The sequence below is a fragment of the Diabrotica undecimpunctata genome, chromosome 3 (assembly GCF_040954645.1).
Source record: "Diabrotica undecimpunctata isolate CICGRU chromosome 3, icDiaUnde3, whole genome shotgun sequence".
In the NCBI taxonomy this organism is placed as follows: Eukaryota; Metazoa; Arthropoda; class Insecta; order Coleoptera; family Chrysomelidae; genus Diabrotica; species Diabrotica undecimpunctata.
In genome coordinates, this window is record NC_092805.1 from 170,789,673 (window position 1) to 170,814,048 (window position 24,376).

Sequence of the window (24,376 nt, forward strand, 5' to 3'; positions counted from 1 at the left end):
CCAAGAAAGAACTGGTCATCATCATCTTGGCTCTACAATCCATAGTGGGTCGGCCTGTTCTAGGATCAGCTTCCATTCCATCCTATCATTTGCATTGTTTTCCAATTTCGTACTCTTAACACTTAAGTCCTCTTCGACCTGGTCCTTAAACCGTGCCCTGGGCCTGCCGCTTCTCAGTCCATCCGGTCTTTGGTTATTTATGTCTTTGAAAATGTGTTTCGATGGCTCCATCTCGTTCATTCATTCTTATTAAGAGGCCTAGCCACTGCAGCCTGTTTATTTTGATGGACCTACCAATACTAGGTTCACTATAAAGGCAGTAAAGCTCAAAATTATAGAATGAACTGGTGCAGCATCCAATTTTCATTGGGTCACAGCTCTAGTTTCTCGCAAGTTTATCAGATTGTAAAAAAAAACGACAACATCTTGTTGTCAGTGATAATGCGTTTCAAAAAATTGTCTTCATCGCATCACCGTTTGCCATTTGAGCTCAGGACTAACCTAAATTCAGTGTTGTTTTTGCTTCACGAAACAAACTTGAGCTACACGTTGCTGTGGTCGACAATACTGGAACTGCACAATGCAAAAAGTCCTGAAACACAATGATCAGTTCTCGTACTACAACGGTAGTACAAATTCCAAGTCTTTTAGGTGCGTAATCTCGAAGGAAAAGTCATTGCAACAAACTGTCCTAATACCGACTATATTTTTTAGCTACTTATCGCTGTGTATTTGTATTTAGCTGTCTATTGAGATAAATCGATATCAATTCCAAAACATCTAGTTCTATATAATTTTTTCTTCACATTTTTTTGCAAAAAATGGCATTCGAAAACCCCTTAAACGCCATAATAATGTGGTTTTTTAATTTTTGTTTCTTTTGCTGATTGGTGACTTATCTCTTGCTATTTTGACGATACGAGTCTCCTCCATTCTGGTTATGTGGTTATTCAATTCCTTTTTTCGATTTTGTGTCCATTCATTTATACACTACGTTACCTTTTCATTTGTCTTCACTTCTCAGTACTCTCATCTCTGCCGTTTTTAGTAATTTTTGCGTTGTAGCTGTGTCGAGTCTTGTTTCTGAAACAAGTACTGTCTCTAAAAATCATACATCGCAGAATGTAGTGAAAATCCACTCGGTCTTGGGGCCAGAGAAACGTTGTTCAGCGTATCGATTCTTCTAGGGAATTCTTCTAGCTATCAAAGGAAGGAAATCTACATTTGCTTTACAGATTAGGTTAAAGCTTTTGACTGGGAAATGCTCCGAATTAATAGAATATTCTAGAAACGCCTTACAATAAGTGTTACCTCTATATGCATTAAGAGCTGTTAGTAAGGCTAGAACTACAGAAACATGTATTAACTGTGTAGCAAGAAGATGATATATCCCATCCTCCATTCTGTTCAATGACTATTCAAAATGTATCTTTCAATGAGCATTAGAACATGCAGAAGGTCCAAAAATGAATAAATGGATATGGTGACTACTTCGCTAAACGACCGAAGCCTCAAAATAACAACCATCTACAATGAACTGCCTAGAGGCTTTCAAAATGTATGTTCCTGTCCGAAGAACATCCGTGATTGGACATGACTTGATTTACATACACTGCACAGAGTTCGTCGAAATTAGTGCCAGCCTTTATGTTGCAAATAGCAATATAACAATTTTCTCGACAAAATCTTTAAGAGAATGAGAAATGATGGCGACAAACTGTTTTGCTGTTTCAAAGATAAATGCGAGCAATTGTCCATTACTCATTGTAAACGATTATTTTTTCGATTAAATCTTTTGTTACTGATTTAATATTGGTTTAAAACTGTCAAACCATTTTTAAAAATGTACACAAAATAAAAATAGAAACCGAAATCATCGACACAATCTTTTTATGCCTATCGATCGTATAAATTTTTTCGGTGGTTCATGAATATTTTCTGTGTAATTTTTGTTTCAGATTTATTGATAGTTTACCGGATTTAGAAGAGTTAGAATCAAAATTAAATGCATATTACGCATTCGAGAAGGACAATAAACGGTACGTCTTTTTCAAATCAATTGCGGTAGTTGAACATAATATATTTTATTTCTTGTGAAGTATGCATGACATTTTTGTTTTCTTCTCGTTTTGTGTTTTTTATTTTTCCAGTCTTTTTTTAAGGCATGCTTGCTCTAAATATTTTTGGTGTCTTTTATATTAATGAATAACTGTTATAAGTAGATCCTATAATATACTAACAATTTTATAATAAAGTGAGACATGGGATGGCTCTCTAAAAAATGCTTCATTCTACTGTTTTATGCACATACATATAGTTCTTACCATGGATCTTTATGTTTATCTATTAGTTGTGCCCATCGGCAAAAAAATTTATGATAGATACTCCTGCGACTTTTTTTTGTCTGGGACGGTTTTCGAAATTCATAGATAACTAGCTAATTTTTTGACGATACTTTCATTAACAGTAACAAAAACTTTTCATACTGTCTGGCGGAACTTAACATTTTTTATATTTAAATGAAATATATAATAAATATGATATAATAATAATTGTCAGATAGTGAGATGTCCTTTTCATAGAACTTAAAAAAAAAATGAAATTTTTTATGGATTTTTCTATAGAAAATGGTACCTTGCGTTCATAATTACAGCTGCCAGAACGAAACACAAAGTTTAGGTTGGTGTATGACAGAGAAAGTATATGGAAAAAGAAATAGAAACTTTTGCTTGCAGTTTTCCATAGGATGGATTAAGGGGTAAACAATATAGGGATAGTAAAATGCCATTTGGGTTTTTATAGATGTATTAAAAGCAGTTTATGAAGAGGCAAATTCGAATAATTGAGGCAGTAGCTAGAAGAAGGGCCTATCTGCTAAAAGTGGATTTTGAGAAACAAGCATTCAAAGATTGTATTTTAAACTAACAATCTTTATTCACAGGCTTCTTCAAAAAATAAGGAAGAAGTGCTGCATCCCAGTCATATGTTATAGAGGAGTCATGTTTGAGGCAGAAAGGAGAAGGAGTGTGTCTGCACTGTACGATTTTTTCTAAGTAGACTTTAGGTTCCTCGACATCCTCTTTTTAAGGTCTGTCTTATAACCCATAAAATTCCTGTCGCACTGACTAAAGAAGTGTTCAAGAACAGGATAATTATGTGTCACTTCGACTCTGTATAGTTTTGATATCCAAGAACAAAACTGTAACAAAGTCTGATTTTTATTTTGGCCTCTAGCTGCATCTGATAGAAGAACATTATGCTTGGTATTAGGATAATCTGCTAATTTATTGTGAATACAGTCAAAGATGAATGAAGGAACATACAGTATTATGCGAATTAATGTGAACAAACAGAATTAATTTCTAAATATGATTTATTTAGGCCAAAGGTAAATTTAGGTATACTTACATGAGATTTTTTCATTAATTAGTATCTAATATGTTCCCCTTTTACTTTTATGACTTCCTGGAGTCTTCTAGGCATGGAATCCATAAGTTTTTTGCAATTGTTTGTGATTGCTTCATCTCTAAACCACACCTTAATAACTGCTTCCACCATTTTTATTTTTGTCCTACAGTCAAATTTTTGCAGCCTTACATATTGTCCACAAATTTTCAATAGGATTAAGGTCAGGTGAATTCCCAGGCCAATCAAGAAGGGTAATATTATTATCCTTGAAGTGTTTCATCATAACCTTCTATACATGGCACGGAGCTGAATCTTGTTGAAAAATTGCAGTCCCTTCGGCCTGTATTTTTTCAAGCTCTATAGCTAAGCTTTGCCCTAGCATGGCTTTGTACTTTTCACTGTTCATCATACCTTCAATAGGAATAAGAGTGCCAGTCCTGAGTATAAAAAACAGCCCCAGAACATTTTTTTGGTGGGATGTTTAACTGTTTGGTTAATATGGCTAGCTGAAAGTGACTCATTGGCTGCCTTTCGTACGAATTTTGATCGCTGGCCCTACACTAGGAAGTGGGTCTCATCAGGAAATAACACTTTTCTCCAATCTTCTGCACTCCAATGAGCGTATTTTTTTGCCCAATTTAGTCTTTTTTTCATCATAGGCGCTGTCAGAAGTTGTTTCTTCAGCGGTCTCACGGCTCTTCTCCCTTTTTCTAAGAGACGTCTGCGTACCGTTGAGTCGTGAATTTTTATTCCAGTCTTTTCTAAATCTTGCTGGAGGTCATAACTTGTTTTTCTGGGATGAAGTTTGCTATCGCGCTATCGCGCAAAAGAAAGGCTTCATCTCGAGGAGTAGTCTTCCGTTTTCTTCTACATTTTCCTTTCCGCTGCACTTCAACTGACCCTGTTTCCTTTTTTATTTTAATTATTTTAATTATTTTGTTTACTGCACCCAAACTTACACAACACTCCGTTGCAATGTCCCTCTGAGTCATTGGTGTATGCTCACTAAGTGTTATGATCCTTTCTGTTTTCGTAGGAGTGATATCCATATTAAAAAGTTAAACCTGATTGCACAGTTAAATCAATGAAAATAACACCAACTTGCACATAACCTGAGATACAACAAAATATAATAATGATATAAAACACAAAGCACGTGTTTTGAACAATATACTAATAAGGTTTTGAGGTTATGTTGTTTTTTTGATAAAATAGTTGACAGAATAGGATCAGCAGGTGTGGCAACTTATGAAAACTGAATTTCGATCTCTGTTCACATTAATTTGCACAATACTGTACATATGATAATCCATCATTATGCACGTGTATATTGAATACGTACATCCATAAAAGTCTTGTATAGAACTGTTTTGTTATGCTAAGCTTTGGCAATGGTAGATTTTGTGCGTAATCAAATTCCAGGATAAGAATGCCACTATCATCTGTTGCCTTTCTCAAGTAATCATTTTTTAGCTTGGAATATACATCGAGTCCCACTTTTCCCATTTATCTTCCCACTTTTTTGCGTGATCACGGCCTTTTCAATCTGCAGCACTAAATTCGTCAAATAAAGTTTCGCATAATTGTTGATCATTCCCAATATGAAAAGACAAATTTCTTTGTCCCACGTATTGCTTCAGTGATTCCCAAACTAATTCGATGGGATTCAAATCTGGATGGTAGGGAGGTAATAGTAAGACACTGTGGCCATGTTGAGTTAAAATTGCATTTATCTCGAACGTTTTAAATTTTGGCTTATGGAGTTTAATAATGTTGTACAAATCAGGTTCTAACATATTCCTGTCAAAATAAATATTCTTAGACCTTAACCATTCTATCATAATTTGTTTTCTACTGTTAGAATTCGGTGCTTAAGCTTTTTTACATTGCGATAAGGCGCATTGTCAATAATCACGACCGACTTTGGAGGTAGGCTAGGAATTAATTTTTCATCCAACCGTTTTTTGGAATTCGTACAATTCATTTCATGATGGTAGTCTCCTGTATTTGAATTTGATTTAAAAATCAATTGAGCGTTGGGAATGAAGCACCAGGCATGAACAATAATTAATCGTTGTCCTTTTGAAATGGGCCTAGCTAGTCCTTCAGGATAACTATTTAAGGACAATAGACACATGTTTTGCAATCGTTAAATCGTTCAAAGCTACCAAAGACACAAACGTCACTTGGCAAAGTTCCAGCTTCTGTAGTTTGACATGCTCAACATATCTTACTCATTAATTTTCCTGGAAAGGAAAAACCGCCAATAGCGAATAGTTTTATTTATGGATTTTAACGAAAGTATTGTTAAATACAAAACACACTGTGGTAGTGCAACAAGGTGGCAGCAAATCTCCGCTAAGCGAATACAGCACATAATCGCTTTCTCATCCTCGAATTCTTTAGACCAAGCTCCAACCAGTAATGGCTTGTTGAAAACCTCAAAACATGCTCCAAGGAAGTAGATTTGGACCAAATGGGAAGAATATTGCAGAAACTGTTAGATATTTTGAGACCAAAGACAAATTGTCCTACAAAAAAGGAGTATTATTGTTAGAGAAGCTTTGGAATCTTATTAGGAGACTGAATTTTGATAAATAAGACCAATTTTGCCTTAAAGAATAAAACGTCAAGGTCCAAATGATCAAATTCGAAAGAATCCTAGTTTCCGAAATGCTCACCTTATCGCAACGTAAAACACGACGTTTTGACGTGAAACGTGACACAGGACGCTACATTGCACGTTTCGCATAAGTTCACGTGTATGTCGAGATGTGTTCTGCATCTAGTTTCTCGTCAAAACGTCGCATTCTATGTGACTTTCGCTTTAAAACGTTGTCTTCTACGTCATCCCCGGTGAGTCGTTCAATCTGTAGTGAGATTTCTATCGAATTTGGTATTTGGTATCTTAACTTTTCACGCCAAAATATCACGTTTCACGTCAAAATGTCGTTCTTTGTCACGTTTCACGCCAAAACGGCTCGTGCTGCGTAATCACTCGGTATTTGTTATTGTCTGTCAAATTTGTTATTTTCGAACTTGCCATTTTCTTATAGGAGTTAACACGGTGGTTGCTACCGGAGTATTCTATATTAGAATATTAAAAAAAATTAGCATAAAACCTTGATAAGAATTTTTTCGTGAGGCTTCATAATGCAATAAAATTTTAAACTATATAAATATTCCAATAAAATCTCGACACGACGAACTATTGCGATGCGTGTCCTCCTTATCTGCAATACTAAAATTTCAAAATGTAGATAGTAGATAAATGTTGATAAGACGTGAGGTTTTTTTACTTATCACTGTTGTGATTAATGTGGTGTATTACACTGTGATAAATTATGTTTGATTTCCAACAATATTGTGTATAAAATAAATTCAATGAGTGAGTATTCATTATTGCTGGTATATAATAGTATTTATATTCGGGTAGTGGATCCGATTAATATGGGATTAATATGGCTGTCAAAGGGAGATCTTTTACTTGAGATTTTCGTGTTTTGAGTATTATTTTTGCATATCTATTATCAATCCTGGCATACGTTTATCATACGTACGGAATCTTATGTTTAATAATAATTCCTCTTTAATTTTTAATCATTTGAGATCTCGATGTTACATCTATCCCAGATTTTTTTTTAGTATTTTTTTGTGAGTGTACTTTGAACACGCCTAAAATGTTTAGAGTCGTACATTCATTTTTGTACAGTCATATTTTACATAAAGACGTGAGCGAATTGTGACAAATTCGTGTTTATAGATAAATGTTTTTGGGGCAAAACCATCCAATATGGCCCTCCCATTTGAAATTTCGAACATTTTAAAAAAGGTAAACTTCAAAAAGTCAAAAAATCAATAGATTTTGTCTATAGCCGATAGCCAAAGGCTACCAACCGCTACCATATCGTGCAGTGACTTTTTGATGGCCATTTAGCTTTTTCGCCAAAAAAAAAAACAGTTTATTCTTTGATATCAAGAACTCTCACTGCCGAAATATTTTTCGTTCTCAAAATACATCAGCAAGATGTTTGTTTTTATCAATTCTATCTTCTGATCTTTGTTGTTGAAAGAAATGGTATGCAATGTTGCTTATCTGATTGTAGACTTATTTTTCCTCCTTGTTTTCTTTGTCCTTGCGTGTTTCGTCATTGTGGGATCCGTCGCATCTTTGTATCAATGGGTAGATCTCTATCCTAGCCCATCAATCCCAATTTCATTTATGCGGGCTTTGGGCTGGCATGAACACGGCTTCTGACTTAATAAATTCACCTAGTCTTCAAGGTACTAAGAACTAAGAGTTAGGTTGGCGAAGTGCTATGTTTTTTCGACCTTATTTTATGGAATGGAATCTTGGACCTTGAATGCGACATCAATGAAAAAACTGGAATCATTTGAGCTGTGGGTGTACAGAAGAATTCTGAAAATATCATGGACAGAACACGTCACAAACAAAGAGGTTCTGGGAAGGATGAACAAAGAAATGGAAATTTTAAATTCAATAAAAACAAGAAAGTTAGAATATCTCGGACATATTACACGTGGAGAGAAATACACCTTGCTCCAACTGATTATGCAGGGAAAGATCCAAGGAAAGAGAAGCATAGGGAGGCGTAGAATGTCAGGGCTGCGCAACCTGAGAGAGTGGTACGGATGTACATCAAATGAACTTTTCAGAGCAGCCGTCTCAAAAGTCCGAATAGCTGTGATGATTGCCGACCTCCGCCGCGGAGATGGCACTTGATGAAGAAGAGTCTTCAAGCTCACGAAGAAAATACACAATCAGACTTAATAATGCCGCGGAATATCTAAATGATACAATCTGAATGAACACTACGAGCTAAGACCAAAGTCATAGACGTCATTGAAAAAGTTATAAGTTAAAAGTGAAATGGGCTGGACACGTTGCCAGAATGAAGGACGGAAGGTGGACTCGCAAACTAGTTGAATGGAGACCAAGAGCCGATAAACGTAGCAGAGGAAGACCACTAACACGATGGCAAGACGACTTACGAAAGACAACAAAAAACTGGATACAGCAAGCACAAAATAGAACACTTTGGAGACAAACAGGGGAGGCCTATGTCCAGCAGTGGATTGAGAGAGGCTGATGATGATGATCAGATTGACTAGGGACTGACGTATTTTAAATGCCAACCAATTTTAATATGTCTTTATATAAAAACAGTTTTTAAATATGAAAACATTTCGATGATGCTACAAAAAATAATATTTTTTGTCGTCTAGCACATGTATTCGAAAAAAGGGGGCACTGAAAAATGCTGTAAGATGGTCCATATATATATTCAAGAACGAGTAAACGAGAATACTAATAATACTAACATTTGTCAGTTGTTTTTATTCCTGTCGTTTTACTTTTTATTACAAGTTTTTATAAGGTTGTGGATTTAATATCAGTAGTTTTATAAAACGCTTCAATTAGCTACTTCAAAACTTTTCGTTAACCCTTCTAATTTTACAAAAACATTACACCAGAAATATTTGTAACGCAAGTTTTTCTTTCTTTTCAGCATTAAAGAACGAAGCCCTAGCCCACCCAAGCGGATTTTAGACTCACCGTCTCCTACAAGGGAGCAAAAGGCGCGACAGGCAGTAGCCGAAGCTACGGCCTCTGCCGGAGCCCAGAAGTGGAAAATGCAAATTGCCGGCACTTCGGGCAATTCTAGGTTCAAAAAGAAACCCGAAAGAGCGCCTCCTGCTTCCGATTGGCAGTCTGATAGAGACAAACGCGAGCGGGAGCGCGAACGCGATAGAGAGAGGGAAAGAGAGAGAGAACGTGCTAAAAGTTGTAAGTAGCTTTTATTTCGTAGTAAATATTTTATTTTCGTATTGTATATAGTAATTATAATCAGAAAAATGCTCTTTTCTAGCTTCTCCCTCCGACGAATCTCCTCCACCGAAAAAAATGTCTTTGCCTCCACTTCCTCCAGCTGAGAAGGCCGTTAGCGTGCGCAAGGCCATGGCGTTGAAAGAACCGCCGCCTAAAAAGCCAGAGTCCCCTAAAAAGTTAAAACTGACTCCAGCTCCGCCCTTGCCGAAAATACCGCAGGGACAAGTTGTGCTTGATAAATTTGGAAACTTCAGGCTGATTTCTCCGCCTGAATTGAAAAAGGGAGAAGGAATGAGTTCAGGTAAGTTTTTTAAACGAAATTCTTTTAGTTCGATGTGACTAAACTGTTGTTTTGGTCGAAGTATTGAGCTTTTTTTGTTTTTGCTGCAACGGGGCGATCGTATTAGGTTGTTACAGCCGTATATTTTAATATTAATTATTAAAATTAATAATATTTAGTGAAAATTCGATAAGAAAATTATTAGTTGTCGTTTAAGGCACATATATATCGTATCCAGATTATCTTTTTCCGATGTTTGTATCAATTACTATGTCATCTGTCATTTATTATTGTCAGTATTACTGTATCTCTTATAGTCACTGGAAAAGTTATAAAGTATCGTCTGAAGAATCTACATATTTATTTAATATCTCTTAAGATAACAGTCACCTTTTAATTAAAATATCTGTCTGAAACAATTCAATTAAACAATTATATAGGAACTTTGATTAAATGAAAAGGTAGATATCGAGCACAGTTTATTAATTAAATCTTGCCCAAGTACTTTCGCTTCCTAGAGCATCTTCAGGGACATTTCGTCAAATTTGGCCTATCCAACAATCTTTGAGAATGTCATGGAGGTGAAGATGCTCAAGGAAGCGAAAGTACTTGGGCAATATTGAATTAATAAACTGTGTTCGATATCTGCCTTTCATTGGATCAAAGTTCATTTATTCGAGCATTCAACCTTATATCAAATCAAATTATATAGGAGTTATCATTTAAGAGATCTATCGCATTAGGATGTGGCGATGCTTTTGTCGATTGTGACGTCATCTGTCATTTATCCGCGTTAGTGTTCGTTTACCCGTTCAAAAACCGCCTCAAGAATCTAAATATTTATTTAACTGTTCTCAAGACGGAGGTTGCGGTTGTTATGTCACCTGTTATTTAACCGCACCAGTGTTACACCATGTCTGTATGTTGAACGATTTGAGTGTAAATAGAAACATAAAAATAATCATATTTTCAAAATTGTGGTTAATTTCCATTAGATACAGTAGATTAATCTCTCTCAAGGATCGATATATTTGTCATAATTCTTAAGTTGAGTTTTGAAATTATCTGTCAATCAATATCTATGCTATTTGTCGTTTGTCGATCTACATGTTCGCCAGAGAAAATTCAGTAATAAAATTATGTAGAAGCTATCGTTTAAGATACCAAGATGGCATTAATTGTTTGTTTTGTCACCCTATCACGAGATTTTCCCATTAAGAATCCCAAAATCACTTTAAATTCGTCCATAAATAATTCATCTGCGTTAGTGTTAATTCAGCTTTTACTGTTATTACCTAACACATGCTATGCCTCAGTCTACAATTTTATCAAATTTCATGCCAGTTGCAACTTCATATGCAATTGCCAGCTGTCATGTAATTTGTCAATTATCAATATACGATCTTGGTCCTGGAATATTCAATAAGAAAATTAAAGTTGTGATTTAAAATAACAAAAAAAGTGTTAAATAGTTCTTTGTAACACCCTAGTGCGATATTTTTCAGATTAGGAATCCAAAAATCTCTATAAATATACTATTAAATATAATAGGCACATGTATCAGATTCAAATAATCTATTGACTATGTTTTTTTTAATTATGTCACATGTCATTTGTCGTTGAAAGTATTTTTATTCATATCTAGGAAGGTATGTCACGCGGCAAATGGACCCCGATAAGAAAATCAGACTAGATTTGATTGGCTCGTAACAATAACATCAATCTATTGGCTCGTAACAATAACATCAATCTGAAACTATAGTCTAACAAGCTGTCTAAAGTCGGATTCAGACAGCTCGTGGAATAGCGCTCTTCGCTGGTTCACATCAGCAAAGAGAAACAGCAAATATATTCAGTAAAAAAGAGAGAGATCACGGATGGCACCCCATGTTAGTGTGAAATATTTACTTTTTGATAACTACCGAAAATAAACGCGCCTCGTCGAGATCAGGGTTTAGGTTAGTTTTGTCCACCAGTGGTAAAAATTTTATCAAGTTGGGTAATTTATACAATGATTAAAATTGCAACACAACTTCGGTAGACCACTTCATAGTAACATTCAACGGTCTTGTACGACACTGTCATCTGGACTCTGACAGTAACAACTAGAAATTGGCTAAAGACCCTGCGGATGTATAGAAGGATGCTATGATGATATTCTATAGCTATCTGAGTCACTAGAGTATGTGGACTACATTGTTGTTAAAGGCCCATGTTTCTCACTGTCTGCCAAGAATCTTCGTATTTCTCGAACTGTCAATCGGTAGCTGCCGTGACATCTGTCAATTATTGATGTACGACATTTGCCTAGAAAAGATCAAATGACCTTCATATTTATTTATCTTTGAATAATATTAAAACTTGTTAATTTTTGGATTGTTAATCTGGAAATTGTAGATATTGTTTTACTTTCTTTTAAAGCATAAAATTCTTTAATAATACAATAATAGAATATCAAATATATACACGTAAAGAAACTTCTTGATTTCTTCGTTTATTTGTAGCACTCTTTCAGCAATCAATAACACCAAAAACCATAATATTTATAATATATCATATACATGTTAATAAAACATAAGGGTAAAGAACAACGATTATGGAGGAAGAACAAAATGTTTCATTTACCATCATAGAAGACAAATTTTCTATTTGACATCTACTAATCGTATATTTTGAAGGAGAATATTGGCATATTTGTGTTATTTTGGAAACAAATCATGTTTACCAGGTCCAAACAAAATATTACAACGTTCTTTATGACTGACATATCGATATACCTGACAAATGTCAAAAAGTTCCAAATAAAAAACCCAGGAAAATGCATAGTATTATAGAAGATTCATAGGTAAATACGATCAAATCAAAATTATGTAAATTCTGGATTCTTTTGTATATACTCTTACTGATTATTAACATTTCTTCTACAATGTAAATAATTTATATTTTTTGATGAGCATTTGATTTGTTACCAAAAATTTATAGCAATATCCGGAAGATTGCAATGGAGTAGCAAAAATCAGAATTATCGTTAACAAATTAAAAATAAATCTAGAGAAATAAATATCTACGAACCTTCAAGGTCATTCCTAAATAAAACATGTACAAATTCATAAGTGCATAAATCAGGTTGTGGTAAAACCGTTAAAATTGATAATAAATTTTATCTATATATCTGAGATTTTGTGTGCTATGTATACTGTATTACGTTTATAATATGTGTGATATAACCCCTAAATCAAAAGTAGTGCAAACTTGAGGATACGAAAAGATGTTTATCACCAAAGAAGGCAAAAGAAAAACAGAAGAAATCGTGCTTTAAGGCAACAGGGTAAATTATTACATTGTCGCTTTTATATATTGGTCCTTCGAGCCGGATAAGCCCATACTGTATCAGGATCTGGTAGTTTTGGCTCCGTTTTCTTTTTTTCTGCTTCAGGAATTCTCCAACAACTTTAACTTCTTTCACTCTCTGGATAATTGGTGTTTGGATAAACTCTGGTGATTTACTTCTAGAAACTTCATTTTTCCAGTTATAAATTATCTTTTACTGTCTATGCGAGTGTCGCTTATTACATCTAAATACGCTTTTGTTTATCTTTCGTTTACTCTTGATCTCAGGAAGACGGAGAAACACAAATGTTTGTAAAAACTGGCGATAAAGAAAACAATATTTCAAGAATTGATTGAATGGTCTAAAAGCGTTATCTGCTATAAATATTGAAATCAGTAATTTTTGGATAGTTGTATACATATGTGTTTTCCATCCTCCTGAGGTCGCTGACGAACATTTTAAACTGTAAACTTTGTAAATTGGTCCTTCGAACCTATAAAATCATGCTGTTAGAAGATTAGGTACCGCTTTTGACTTTTTTCTACACTTCATGGATTCATGAACTACCTTCCCTTTCATAATAAGTTGGTTGTTTGGCTCGACGGACTCTGATGACAGACTTGTGGAAACTTATAATGTCTAGTTATAATTTTTTGCCTTCTATGTGTTTTGTAACAATCAATTCGACAAGATCAGAGGAAACTGACTTAATTTAGAAAGAAATATGTGTTTTTACTCACTAAGTTTAAATTCTAATGCCTCGTTTAATTTTTCGTGCAATAACAAAACATTCTCAGATACATGTAAACAAAATCTCAGCTATCGTTTCGTAAATATTAACTAAGTGATATTTTTTTGTTAGGTCGCCGCCCGCCGGAGCCTCCAGGTCGCCCGCGCAGCGACAGCCGCTCGCCCAAACGCCGCAGTCGCAGCCGTTCCAGATCATCGAGCGGATCGCGATCTCGCTCGCGCTCACGATCTCGGAGCTACCGCTCGCGATCGCGCAGCTACTACAGCAGATCGCGATCGCGCAGCGGCTCCTACTACTCACGCAGTCGCAGCCGTTCGCGAAGTTATTCCGGAGACCGGCGCAGGTACAACCGCAGAGGTGGCTTCAGAGGCAGGCATCCCAATGACAGGGGCACGTACTACAAACCGAGGTTCCAAGCGCCAAGGCATAACGGTCAAAGAGGTAGAGGTGGTAATTATTATAATAATAGGGATTCCAGGTATGGCGATAGAGACTATCGAGGCAGAGGCAGACCGTACCAGTTCCAAAACAGGGGCAACCGAAGACAACAGCGTGGTAGATATGGTTCTAGAGGAGGAGGAGGAGGATACAGAGATTATAGGGATCGCAGGTAAAAATATAAATTAAATTATTTATAAATATGACATAAATATAGGCGCTGGAATTTTTTTTAGTAATTGCGTATGTAATTTTTGATAAGTTTAATTTTCAACAATATTATTTATTTCCATCCATTTTTTTCGTAGGTAGATATACTCTAAAAAAATTGAAAATAGGGTTGTGATGTCGATTTTATGTTCTAATTCTATTCATTTCCTCCAACATTTGTTGATATAGTTATCTAACAACTACTTTTGATAAACTTTGTCATGACAATCATCAAACAAAGTAAAAAATGACTTTTAATCTTTCGCATATTTTGTTAATTACATATTTTTATCAAATTTATCAAAAAAAAAGTTGTCAGATCTGTATTAAAGTGTCACGAAAAAGGCTATTTGTTAATTTCTCTGGCCTAAATGTTTTTCCTAGATTATTCGTAAGGTTTTGATTGAAATAAACATTTTTATATGAACAAACTTCGATCATATAGTTTTACGATAATTGTCGATTTGACATTAAAAGTTTGTGGGGAAAATTATTGATCTTACTGATTCCGAGAAAATTAGAAAAAAAAAACACATTCACTGATAATCTATGAGAACTGGAGCAATTTAGCAACGAATCCATCGTTTACGTCAATATTATTTCACTTTTGAGTCATAAAATATTATCATTTTTTGCTCCCTTCAAAAAAATGACAGGCATCATCGCCTTTTGACTGAAATAAAGACAGAAGTGACTCAAAGATTTATGTACGAGGATAGATTGATATTAAACTAGTCTTTGATAGATGGCGCTACTTGATACCGAATTGGTTTCGGTGTTGACATTTGCCATTCATGGCATGACGTCTGTCAAAATTTTAAGTTGTAAAAACAATTAGTTTGGTTTTTACAGCCGTCAAATCAAGCAAATTTGGTGTTTTCGGAGAAATGAAAAAAGTTGAGTATCGTTCGGTGATTAATAAATTCCTCCACAAAAAGGGTAAAACGAATGGGCAAATCAAAGCCGACCTGGACGAAGTTTATGGTGAGGTTGCACCTTCGTTAGCAACAGTAAAATTTTGGAAAGCTGAATTTGTTTGTGGTCGTACGAGTGTTTTTGTTGATGAGCGTTTCGGAAGGCCAAAAGAAGTCACCATGCCGTAAATGATCAACAAAGTCCATGACATGATTATGGCAGATCGTCAAATTAAGCTCCGCGAGTTAATAGAGGTCCTAAACATTTCCTACGAACGCGTACACAACATCATTCATCATCATTTGGACATGAAAAAGCTATCCGCGCGATGGGTGCCGCGTTTGCTGACAATCGATCTAATGCAAAAACGTGTGACCAGTTCGGAGACGCTTTTGGCGATGATACGGCGCGATCCGACGGATTTTTTTCGCCGATTTATCACTGTTGATGATATCTGGGTGCATTATTACACACCGGAAACCAAAGAACAGTCGAAACAGTAGCGCAAACGCGGCGAAGGGCCGCCGAAGAAGGCAACGAGTGCACATTCGGCCGCCAAAGTGATGCGACTGTTGCGACTGGGATGCGAAGGGCATCATCCACATCGACTACTTGGAAAAGGAAAAAAAATCAATGGTGAGTACTACGCAGCATTAGTGGATCGATTCGATGCTGAATTGCGTCGAAAACGCCCCGGTTTGCAACGCAAAAAAGCGCTCTTTCACCAAGACAATGCACCGGCTCACCGATCGGCCGTCGCCATGGCAAAATTACACGAATTGGGCTATGAATTGGTTTAACACCCACCGTATTCCCCAGATCTTGCCGCCAGCGATTTTTTACTGTTTCCAAACCTAAAAAAATGGCTCAGAAGACGCCGTTTCGCAACAAATGATGAAGTCGTCGCTGAAACTTCGACCTATTTTGAAGAGCTCGACCAAAAGTACTATTCGGATGAGATAAAAAAATTGGAATATCGTCTTACTAAGTGCATCGAGCTAAAAGGGGACTATGCTAAGAAATAAATCGATTTAATTCCAAAAAACTTGTTTTTTCTATCAAAGGCTAGTTTTATATCAATCCCCCCTCGTATATGTAATTCATGTTAATAATTTTAAAAGTACTATTCGGATAGGATAAAAAAATTGGAACATCGTCTTACTAAGTGTATCGAGATAAAAGGGGACTATGTTGAGAAATAAATCGATTTAATTCCAAAAAACTTGTTTTTTCTATCAAAGGCTAGTTTTATATCAATCCACCCTCGTATATTTAATTAATGTTGTATTGAAAGTCTCCATGTCAACCGTTTTAATTAATTGTTTCAGATATTCAAGAAGCAGATCCCGCGATCGTGATCACAGCAGGTCATACAGTCCGAGCAATTCGGACGCCTCTCCTCCATCGAAACGAGGCAGATCTTCTCCTCCATCCGAGAAAGAAAAGATCAACAAGTATTCTGACGGGGACGCGCCTATCCAGCATGAAGGACCGCTTTCTGAAGGCGAGGACAGGGACGATTACATCAGCACCGATACCAGCAAGTTGATCGATAGAGAAATCGGTGGTAAGTGGGCTGATAAAGAAGCTGATACTAGTAAGGAGGAAGCCAAAGAGAGTGGGCAAGGGGAGGCTGTGGAAGTAAAGGAGTAAATAGGTTTGTCCATTTCCATTACGTCTTATCATCGACTGTCTTTATGTCTTATTCATAAAATTATATTAACAATTCTTTTTCCTTTCAGGTGGACTTTCTTTTTGTCTATAATTCTTTAAGGACGATTTGAGTGTTGCTATGTAATATAATTTGTATTCTTTCATATAGAAATAAAGGTTAATTGTACACGAACTTTCTTTTTTATTATATATACCAACTGCCACCAAATATTAGCTAAAATTATTTGAAAATGTTCTGAAGCTATTTTCTTGTGGCATTTTAAAGTAGATAATATTTTCATGGGAATAAGCCACAATTGAAGGTTAAAATAAGTTGATTGACTTTTCAATTTCCACTTCGGAAATCGTTCTCAAAATACAAACATTAATAAATTAAACAAATTTTGTTTTTTGTTACTTAGTGAAAAATTCTTCTAATAATTTAATTTTATCTGACTCATTCATATTGACAATTTATTCAGACATATATTATACATTTTAAAGTAGACGACTTTAAAATGATATTGCCAATATTGCTGAGTTGCATTCCTGGGGCGAAGATAGTTCATTCGATTACATAAAATCAACTTTAACTTGAGAATATCCGTCAGAAAAAATCGTAGCATGTAATTCGTGTTTAAAAAGACAACTGCATGCCATGATAACAGTTAAAATCTCCTGTTAGTGATTTCATAGTAAATCGTTAGGAAAAAACCTCGATACTATCCCGACATGGTAAGTATTTGGTCTTACATTTAGTTTAGATACTCTCAATAAACACCAAATTTTGATTTTATATGTTTGTTACTTAAAAAACATAAATGATGGATCCTCGATATGTCACTGACTTACTAATACTGGTATTTTACTTTTATTAACTTCCTCTTTTAATGTGGCTAACTAGATCCTACTGCATTCTGCCGAGGAATTTGCGACACAATTGTTCTCATTTAGCATAATTAGAGACGCTTCTTTGATTTTTCTCTTTTTACCATCTGTTTCTTTTAGGACTAACTTGAATCATTCCATTGAATCCTATGTTCATTATCCCATGCGTGTTTATATATTTGAGATCTATCAAATTCTCTATTTTTAGTATAAGATTGATGTTCACTTATTCTAACATTCAATGACCTTGATGTTTCACCTAAATAAAACTGAACGTATTCACAAGGTATTTTATAAATACAATTCTTTGTTCTATCTTGTTCATTGTTAGGTTTAGTTTTAGATAAAATAGATCTCAATGTGTTTGTTGTTTTGAATGTTGTTGAAATGTTGAATTTATTTCCTTTTTTTCTTTTAAGTTCTTCGTTGAAGTTTTTCTGATAATCCTTTTATGTATGGTATTGTTATTTTCCTCGTATTATTCCTTCTGTATGCTGTAGAATCTCGTTCTAAGTTGTTTTGTTCTATTCGGTCGATTGTTAAAAATTCCTTATTTATAAACGATAAAGAATAATCATTTTTTAATAAAACATATGTTAACAAAAAATGTTTTTCCTCCAAGAACGAATTTTCGTTAGAAAAGCAATTTTGGCTCTATCGTGTAGGATTTAATGATTCCCTTTTTAATATTGATTTGTAATTTAAATAAATATCTGTTGGTGTGTGTTGGTTTTCTATACACCGAAGTCTCATATCCAGTATCGTTCTTAGAGATTAAAACATCCAGGAAAGGTAGTTTGTTATTATATTCCTTTTCCATGGGAAATGTTATTGTCTCTTCTTTATCGTTTATATCATTCGGGAATGTGTCCAACAACTCTGATCCATGAGGCCATAATTGAGAATACATCATCTACATATCTCCACCATACTGTGGGTTTTAAATTTTGTTTAGAAATAATATATGTTTTAAAATCTGTCATAAATATATCCGCTAATAATGGAGAAAAACTAGAGCCCATTGCTAGACCAAAATTTTGTTTATAGAATTCATTATTTAGTTGAAAATATGTATTATCAGTTCATAATGTCAATAACTCCATTATAGCTGATATATTTAGTCTTGTTCTAGTTACCAATGTATCATCACTCTCTAATTTTGTCTTGACTATATTCAAAGTCTTATCTAATGGCACATTCGTAAATAAACTATTTATGTCAAAACTTACCAAAGCATTATTTGAATTAAATTCAATATTTGGTAATTTATTAAGAAGTTCGCTTAGAGCTAACTATATATGCTTAAAACCAGTAGACAGGTACAAAAGACGTCTCCAAAAGGGAAGTAGAAAGCACAACAAGAATTTGAAAAGGTGAGTTTAAGATTGTAATTTAAGCAAAAGAAAATTCAATGAAATTATCTTAAAAATATTTATTAAATTTAATAAATTACTAAAGAAAATAATTAATTGCATTTCACTCTGGCATATTTGGTGTAGTCCACACGTATCGTGCTCTGGGGGTGACAGCTAGCTTAAAGCTGTCGATTGTTTCCAATACATATGCCATTGCAGTGATGTATCCAATGATCTGAAAGAAAAAAAATACGCGTATCTTGTAATGTGTTTTTGGACAGTTTTTTGTGTCTTTAGATAAAAATATTTTCTGATGACATCTTTCATTAGTGTTGGATCACTTACAGGGTGACATACCCTGGTGCTTATTGTATGCTGATGATGTAGTGTTAGTAGGAAATACTGAAAGGCATTTAGACCAAAAACTGGAATAGTTGAGACAAGGTCTTGAGGAAAAAGGTTTAAGGTACGTCAAAAACAGAAAAATGAATAGGAGAGGAGTTTCTTAAGCAGGATATGTCTGTGAGGGGATTTATATTGGTATTACCCAAGATAAAATCTTAGGGAGAAATGGAATTAGGTAAGCCTACCCCGTCTAGGGATAAAGATAATGAAGATCCTGTAATCCACTCATTTGGGGTCTTTAACTATTTTCTGACTACACTCAGTATAGGAATACAAAAATCAAATGATGCTGTCCAAATAGTCCAATATTTATATTTTCCAAAAGTTTCTGCTTCTACTTTGGTAAAAGCGATGGACGGAATTACTTTTAAAAATCAGAGAAGAATATGGTGATGTGCCAACAACCGGTCAGGTGCCAGTGACTGTAAGAATTTGTTCTGTAGCTACAACGGTCACCTGCTTGAAATGACGTCACGTCATTTTAACGTCACAATTAATTATATAAACTGATGATTAAGTACTTACTCCTGCAACTATATATTCCTTTGACAATTCAGAGAGCGTAATCGAGGCACCTAATGCGTAAACGACAGCGACGGCCAGACAGTTGGCGCATTCTATCCAGTCCCACGGAAAAGTCGATTTTCTAAACAACGCTTTGTAATGTACAATAAGGAAAAATAGGGTGGTACATAAAGCATATATGGCGTTGAAGTTAAGAAGGATCGTTTTAAATAAAAAGCCACAAATAGATCCTGCTATGATTACGCTAATGTTCAACACCTAAAAAATATATTTGTTAAACAGATTAACCTAACCTTACACTTGAAGGGCCACGAAAAAGAACGATCAGACTCACATTATGTTCATTTTGTACAAATCGAATTTTAAAGTTTTAAGTCGTTTATTTTGGTTCAGGAAAATTAAATACAAAATGTTTATTATATAGTTATCAGTTTATTACTATGGGACTTTTTAATACAAAAATGAAAAAAAAAATAGTTTGCGAATTATATATGTACTTGAAATCTTCAAATTTGTAATTAAGGAGCTGGACTCTGATCTATTTTGCGCGTTAAATGTCGATTGGTGGATCGTCGACAAATTCCACATCACTACCTTCATTCGTACCGGCATCGGAAACTAGTCCTTGGTAAAAGAAATGAGCTTCAGGGTTTGTCAGAAATTGAGTTAGGTGCAATAAACCATGCAACTTAGCAGTCTTAATAGGCAGAGGTTCATTATATAGCTTCTTTAGTGGAACAGCTTTCAATTTTCTCTTACGTGCCTGTTTTTTTGAGGGAACTACCACAGCTATAAGATATAGGCCACAATAGTGGTCTTTGTGTAACACAAGCCGTGAGTGGTTTTTTTCTATTTTTAAAATCCTGATAGGCCTAGTTGCCGTAGGATATTTTGGCACATAAAGATGGAACAAATACTCGGTCCATGTCTGATAGTTAACTTCATCTGCACGGTTTATTACCTTGAATGGTGATGGTTTAATGCGACTATTCTTTAATACATCTTTCCAGTCGCCCGGTATTTCCATATACGATTTGGAATTCACAAAACTCATGTCCTTATCACATTCTAGGTAAGAGTGTCCACGACTAGGAAATATCACTTTCACTAGGTCGAATCGATTAAGCTTGTGCGCTACGTAGTGGAGAAAGCGAATTACGGTAAAATTTTTGTTTTGTCCGCCGCACGATTCATAAAAAATTATTAGATGGCGTATGTTTGAGTCCAAAATATGCAAAATAAAATGTTCCAACATCGAACAAACATCATCGGCACCCTTTCGGGCAACACTTTCGTCGTAGGTATAAAACACTTAAGTTGCATTTGACAGTATATAAATATTAAATGATATGAAGTTGAGTTGTCGGCGATAGTAAACATCAGATGTTGAGATGTTATGAGTGGAGAGGTGTTTTTACATCGTTATGGCTTCCATTGTTTCGTTTTTTCGTGATTCTTTTCTATATATTTTTTTTCATGGTGTAAAACTTTTCGCCTTTCCGTAAATGGATTGTCTTTTACGCATTAGTGTCTGCAGTATTGTTGTCAATGATGTTTTGTTTTCTTCGTCAGTGCAGTTAGCAATTTCATCCGTCGTCTTCCACCTATCCATCTTTACGTGGGTAGCCGAATGATATGTTGAAATTACTCACAAGTATCTCATGAAATGTAGTGTAGCTTATTTTATTATTATTGTATGATTCATTAAACATTCGATAAAGTTTGGCTGTATTAAGTTCTGCAGGTAAATATATTTTACTAGTATCATGCAAAGAATAATGTGATTTCCTACCTTTCAGGGACCGTATAAAGCTCATTACCATTGTTCTTGTTTCATCGGTCAATTTATTATGTCTGTTTTTATAACCATCTTCTTTAGCATCGCCAAATTTAAGTAAATTTTTCTTATGGTTTGAGCACAGCGATTAGTGATGTCGTGTAAAGACAAAAATGCTTTATAGCAAGCAACAGTATCTTGTAACGAGCCACTCACGTTTACCTAAACTCTATAGCTATAAGATTGATTAAAACTTGCTTCAGCTTCAGGGTTTTGGCTTCTCCGTCTACCAACAGGTATAACCGTGACAAGATCTGTTAAATATTTGTTTTGAGCATTGTAGTCCCCTAACTCATTAAAATGAGAAATTAATCGTTGTCTTTCATTCGAAGGGATGACTTGAAAATAGTTGTAACGAATGCACTTACAGTCTTCCCCGACCTCGTGAGTGGTGACACGTAATTTTTTCATTACATCACTCATTTTGCCTGTTCTTCTCTGCTTTTTAACTTCACCTGGCTGATTATTTTCATTAGATATATCACTATCACTAAGATCACTTGATATTATGAATTTTCTCAAAAACAAACTAATGAAAACTACAAAACAGCAGCAGCTCGCTTAGCGATTACAGAATAGAACTGACGTTAAGATGCTATAGATACAAACGACAATCTACGTACATTTACAAGGTTGTCGGAATCTGATCGTTATTAGCCGTCAGCGCGAGGAACCTGATCGTTCTTCTACCTTGGCTTATATCTTTCCTCAGATAAGATATTTTTGGCAGATCTTTTATCCTGTACGGTGGATACATTTGGTGTACCTTTATTATCTTCTGTACGGTGATCGTTATTGTACAAACGAAACCATGCTTGGGTTCTTTCCAAGAAAAGCTAAAATATGACCCCAATATCTAAATTCCAACCAAAAATGGAGTCTGATCGTTCTTTCCCGTGGCCCTTCACTTACTAACACTAATTGCAAGAAAATCTACTTTTTTATAAGTGTGAAAATTGCGCAACATGAACATTTGTAAGCAAATAAAATTCAAAAATATTTACATAACTCACAAAATATTAAAAAAAAATGTATTTCATTATGCTACCCATGCGATTAACGTGTTGTGAATGTGCCCGTGTTCTGAAGCACAACAAAAAAAATAACGTTTTTTTCTTTGTTAATTTAATATGTTTAATCACGGTATTTTGCGAATATTAATTTTTGTGTGAACAATAAACGTGTTTACTTTTAAAATATTGCATTTTTATTTCTTATGTGTTTCCAAAAAAAATTATTTTCAAAAAGCTTTAAGCGTCCGGTACTGGGCAAATCTCCCCTACCATACCGTTTAAAAGAAGTGGACGAAACAAAGAAGAGGGATTGGAAGAATGATTTAATACCACAGAAAAAATTAAATTTTTACTATGACTAAAGGTTCAAAATCAAAGCCAAAAAACAAAAAAATAAAATATTGTATAATTCTGAAATTACACTCGACTACAGAAATTTGAATCTAGTTGAATCCATTGAGATAGATTACTTTGATTATAAATTATTGTACCCTCCTCGTAATATTTATTGGTATTATTATAAAAAAAAATTGTACAACTTTAACAATAGGTACTTCATTAAAGTTACGCTATTCTAAATATAGACCAACCAAGTGTAGCCATACAATAATTGCTAGGACACTTCCGCAACTAATTAAATAGTGTATTTTTTATCTGTCGTTAGCATTAAACATAGAAAAATATGACATTTATACCTGTTCACAGACTTTAAGTAAGCCGGGATAACTTCTTAAGTATTCCGTTCCGTATTTTTGCACCTAAAACAAACTATAGTAAATAAAAACACACAAAACTTAGTATATATGTAATATTTACACTCATTTTTCACAAAGTTTCTGTTTCATATTAGTTTAGCATCGCTAGTCAACAAATAATGAAATTCGAGTAAAACAGTAGGTACCTGCGGCACAGGTGAGTGTACAACGCGGTTTATCTCTGTGAGATAAGCGAAAAATATAAGGTATGATTGATAAGGAAAATATATATTTGATTTGTGAAATTAAATAATCTCTACCTCTCGCAATCGATTTGTTTTGAATAGTAATGCACAAATTGTGTACACAGAGTTTTCTTTTACTATGAGTAATGCATTTTAAAATCTACACTGATTTAATTTTAGAATAGAATACAGATATGCTTTATTGTCACTGAAAATTGTACAATTTTATGAACAAAGCTTATAATTTTAAGTTTCTAGACCCACAGAACAAGTCGCATTATTTAAAAAATTCGTTTGGGAGAGACAAAGGAATAATAATTTCGGTGACTTTTCCTTGATTTTTGCAGGTGAATAATTGTTTCCGAAGTGAGAAAGGACCTAAAAGCAGAAATATCAGCTTCCACCTCAGTTGAACCAATTCCATAGGCATCGTTAAATTCTAGAAGGATTTTTCGTAGATCTTTAGTCTTAGTGGGAAGTCCTTCGGAAGCCAAAAAGAATTTAACGCTTGTGTTGGTGAATTCTTCGTAACATACTGAAGCAGGTTGGTCGTGTGGAAAAGCAAGATGTAGCTTA

The 24,376-nt window shown here is 34.7% G+C and overlaps 2 protein-coding genes across 3 annotated transcripts in view; one reads left to right on the forward strand and one right to left on the reverse strand.

Annotated features, from left to right (window-relative positions):
• Window positions 1-17,030, forward strand: part of LOC140437811 (uncharacterized) — a 31,554-nt gene extending 14,524 nt beyond the window's left edge. Inside the window, exons 8-13 of one of the 2 annotated variants that reach the window (XM_072527562.1) lie at window positions 1,959-2,039; window positions 8,940-9,217; window positions 9,300-9,560; window positions 13,733-14,231; window positions 16,513-16,841; window positions 16,927-17,030. In XM_072527562.1, the coding sequence (XP_072383663.1) occupies window positions 1,959-2,039; window positions 8,940-9,217; window positions 9,300-9,560; window positions 13,733-14,231; window positions 16,513-16,837 (1,444 nt within the window). In that variant the 3' untranslated portion in view covers window positions 16,838-16,841; window positions 16,927-17,030. The remainder of the gene's footprint in view (window positions 1-1,958; window positions 2,040-8,939; window positions 9,218-9,299; window positions 9,561-13,732; window positions 14,232-16,512; window positions 16,842-16,926) is intronic. The other variant, XM_072527563.1, reaches the window with a different exon arrangement.
• Window positions 17,031-19,142: 2,112 nt separating this feature from the next.
• Window positions 19,143-23,818, reverse strand: LOC140436302 (uncharacterized). Its single transcript, XM_072525009.1, has 4 exons — window positions 23,677-23,818; window positions 23,556-23,618; window positions 20,011-20,268; window positions 19,143-19,315 (listed from the first exon to the last, which is right to left on the reverse strand). The coding sequence occupies exons 1-4, from the start codon at window positions 23,680-23,682 to the stop codon at window positions 19,202-19,204; spliced, it is 441 nt and encodes a 146-aa protein (XP_072381110.1). The 5' UTR covers window positions 23,683-23,818; the 3' UTR covers window positions 19,143-19,201.
• Between the last annotated feature and the right edge of the window lie 558 nt (window positions 23,819-24,376).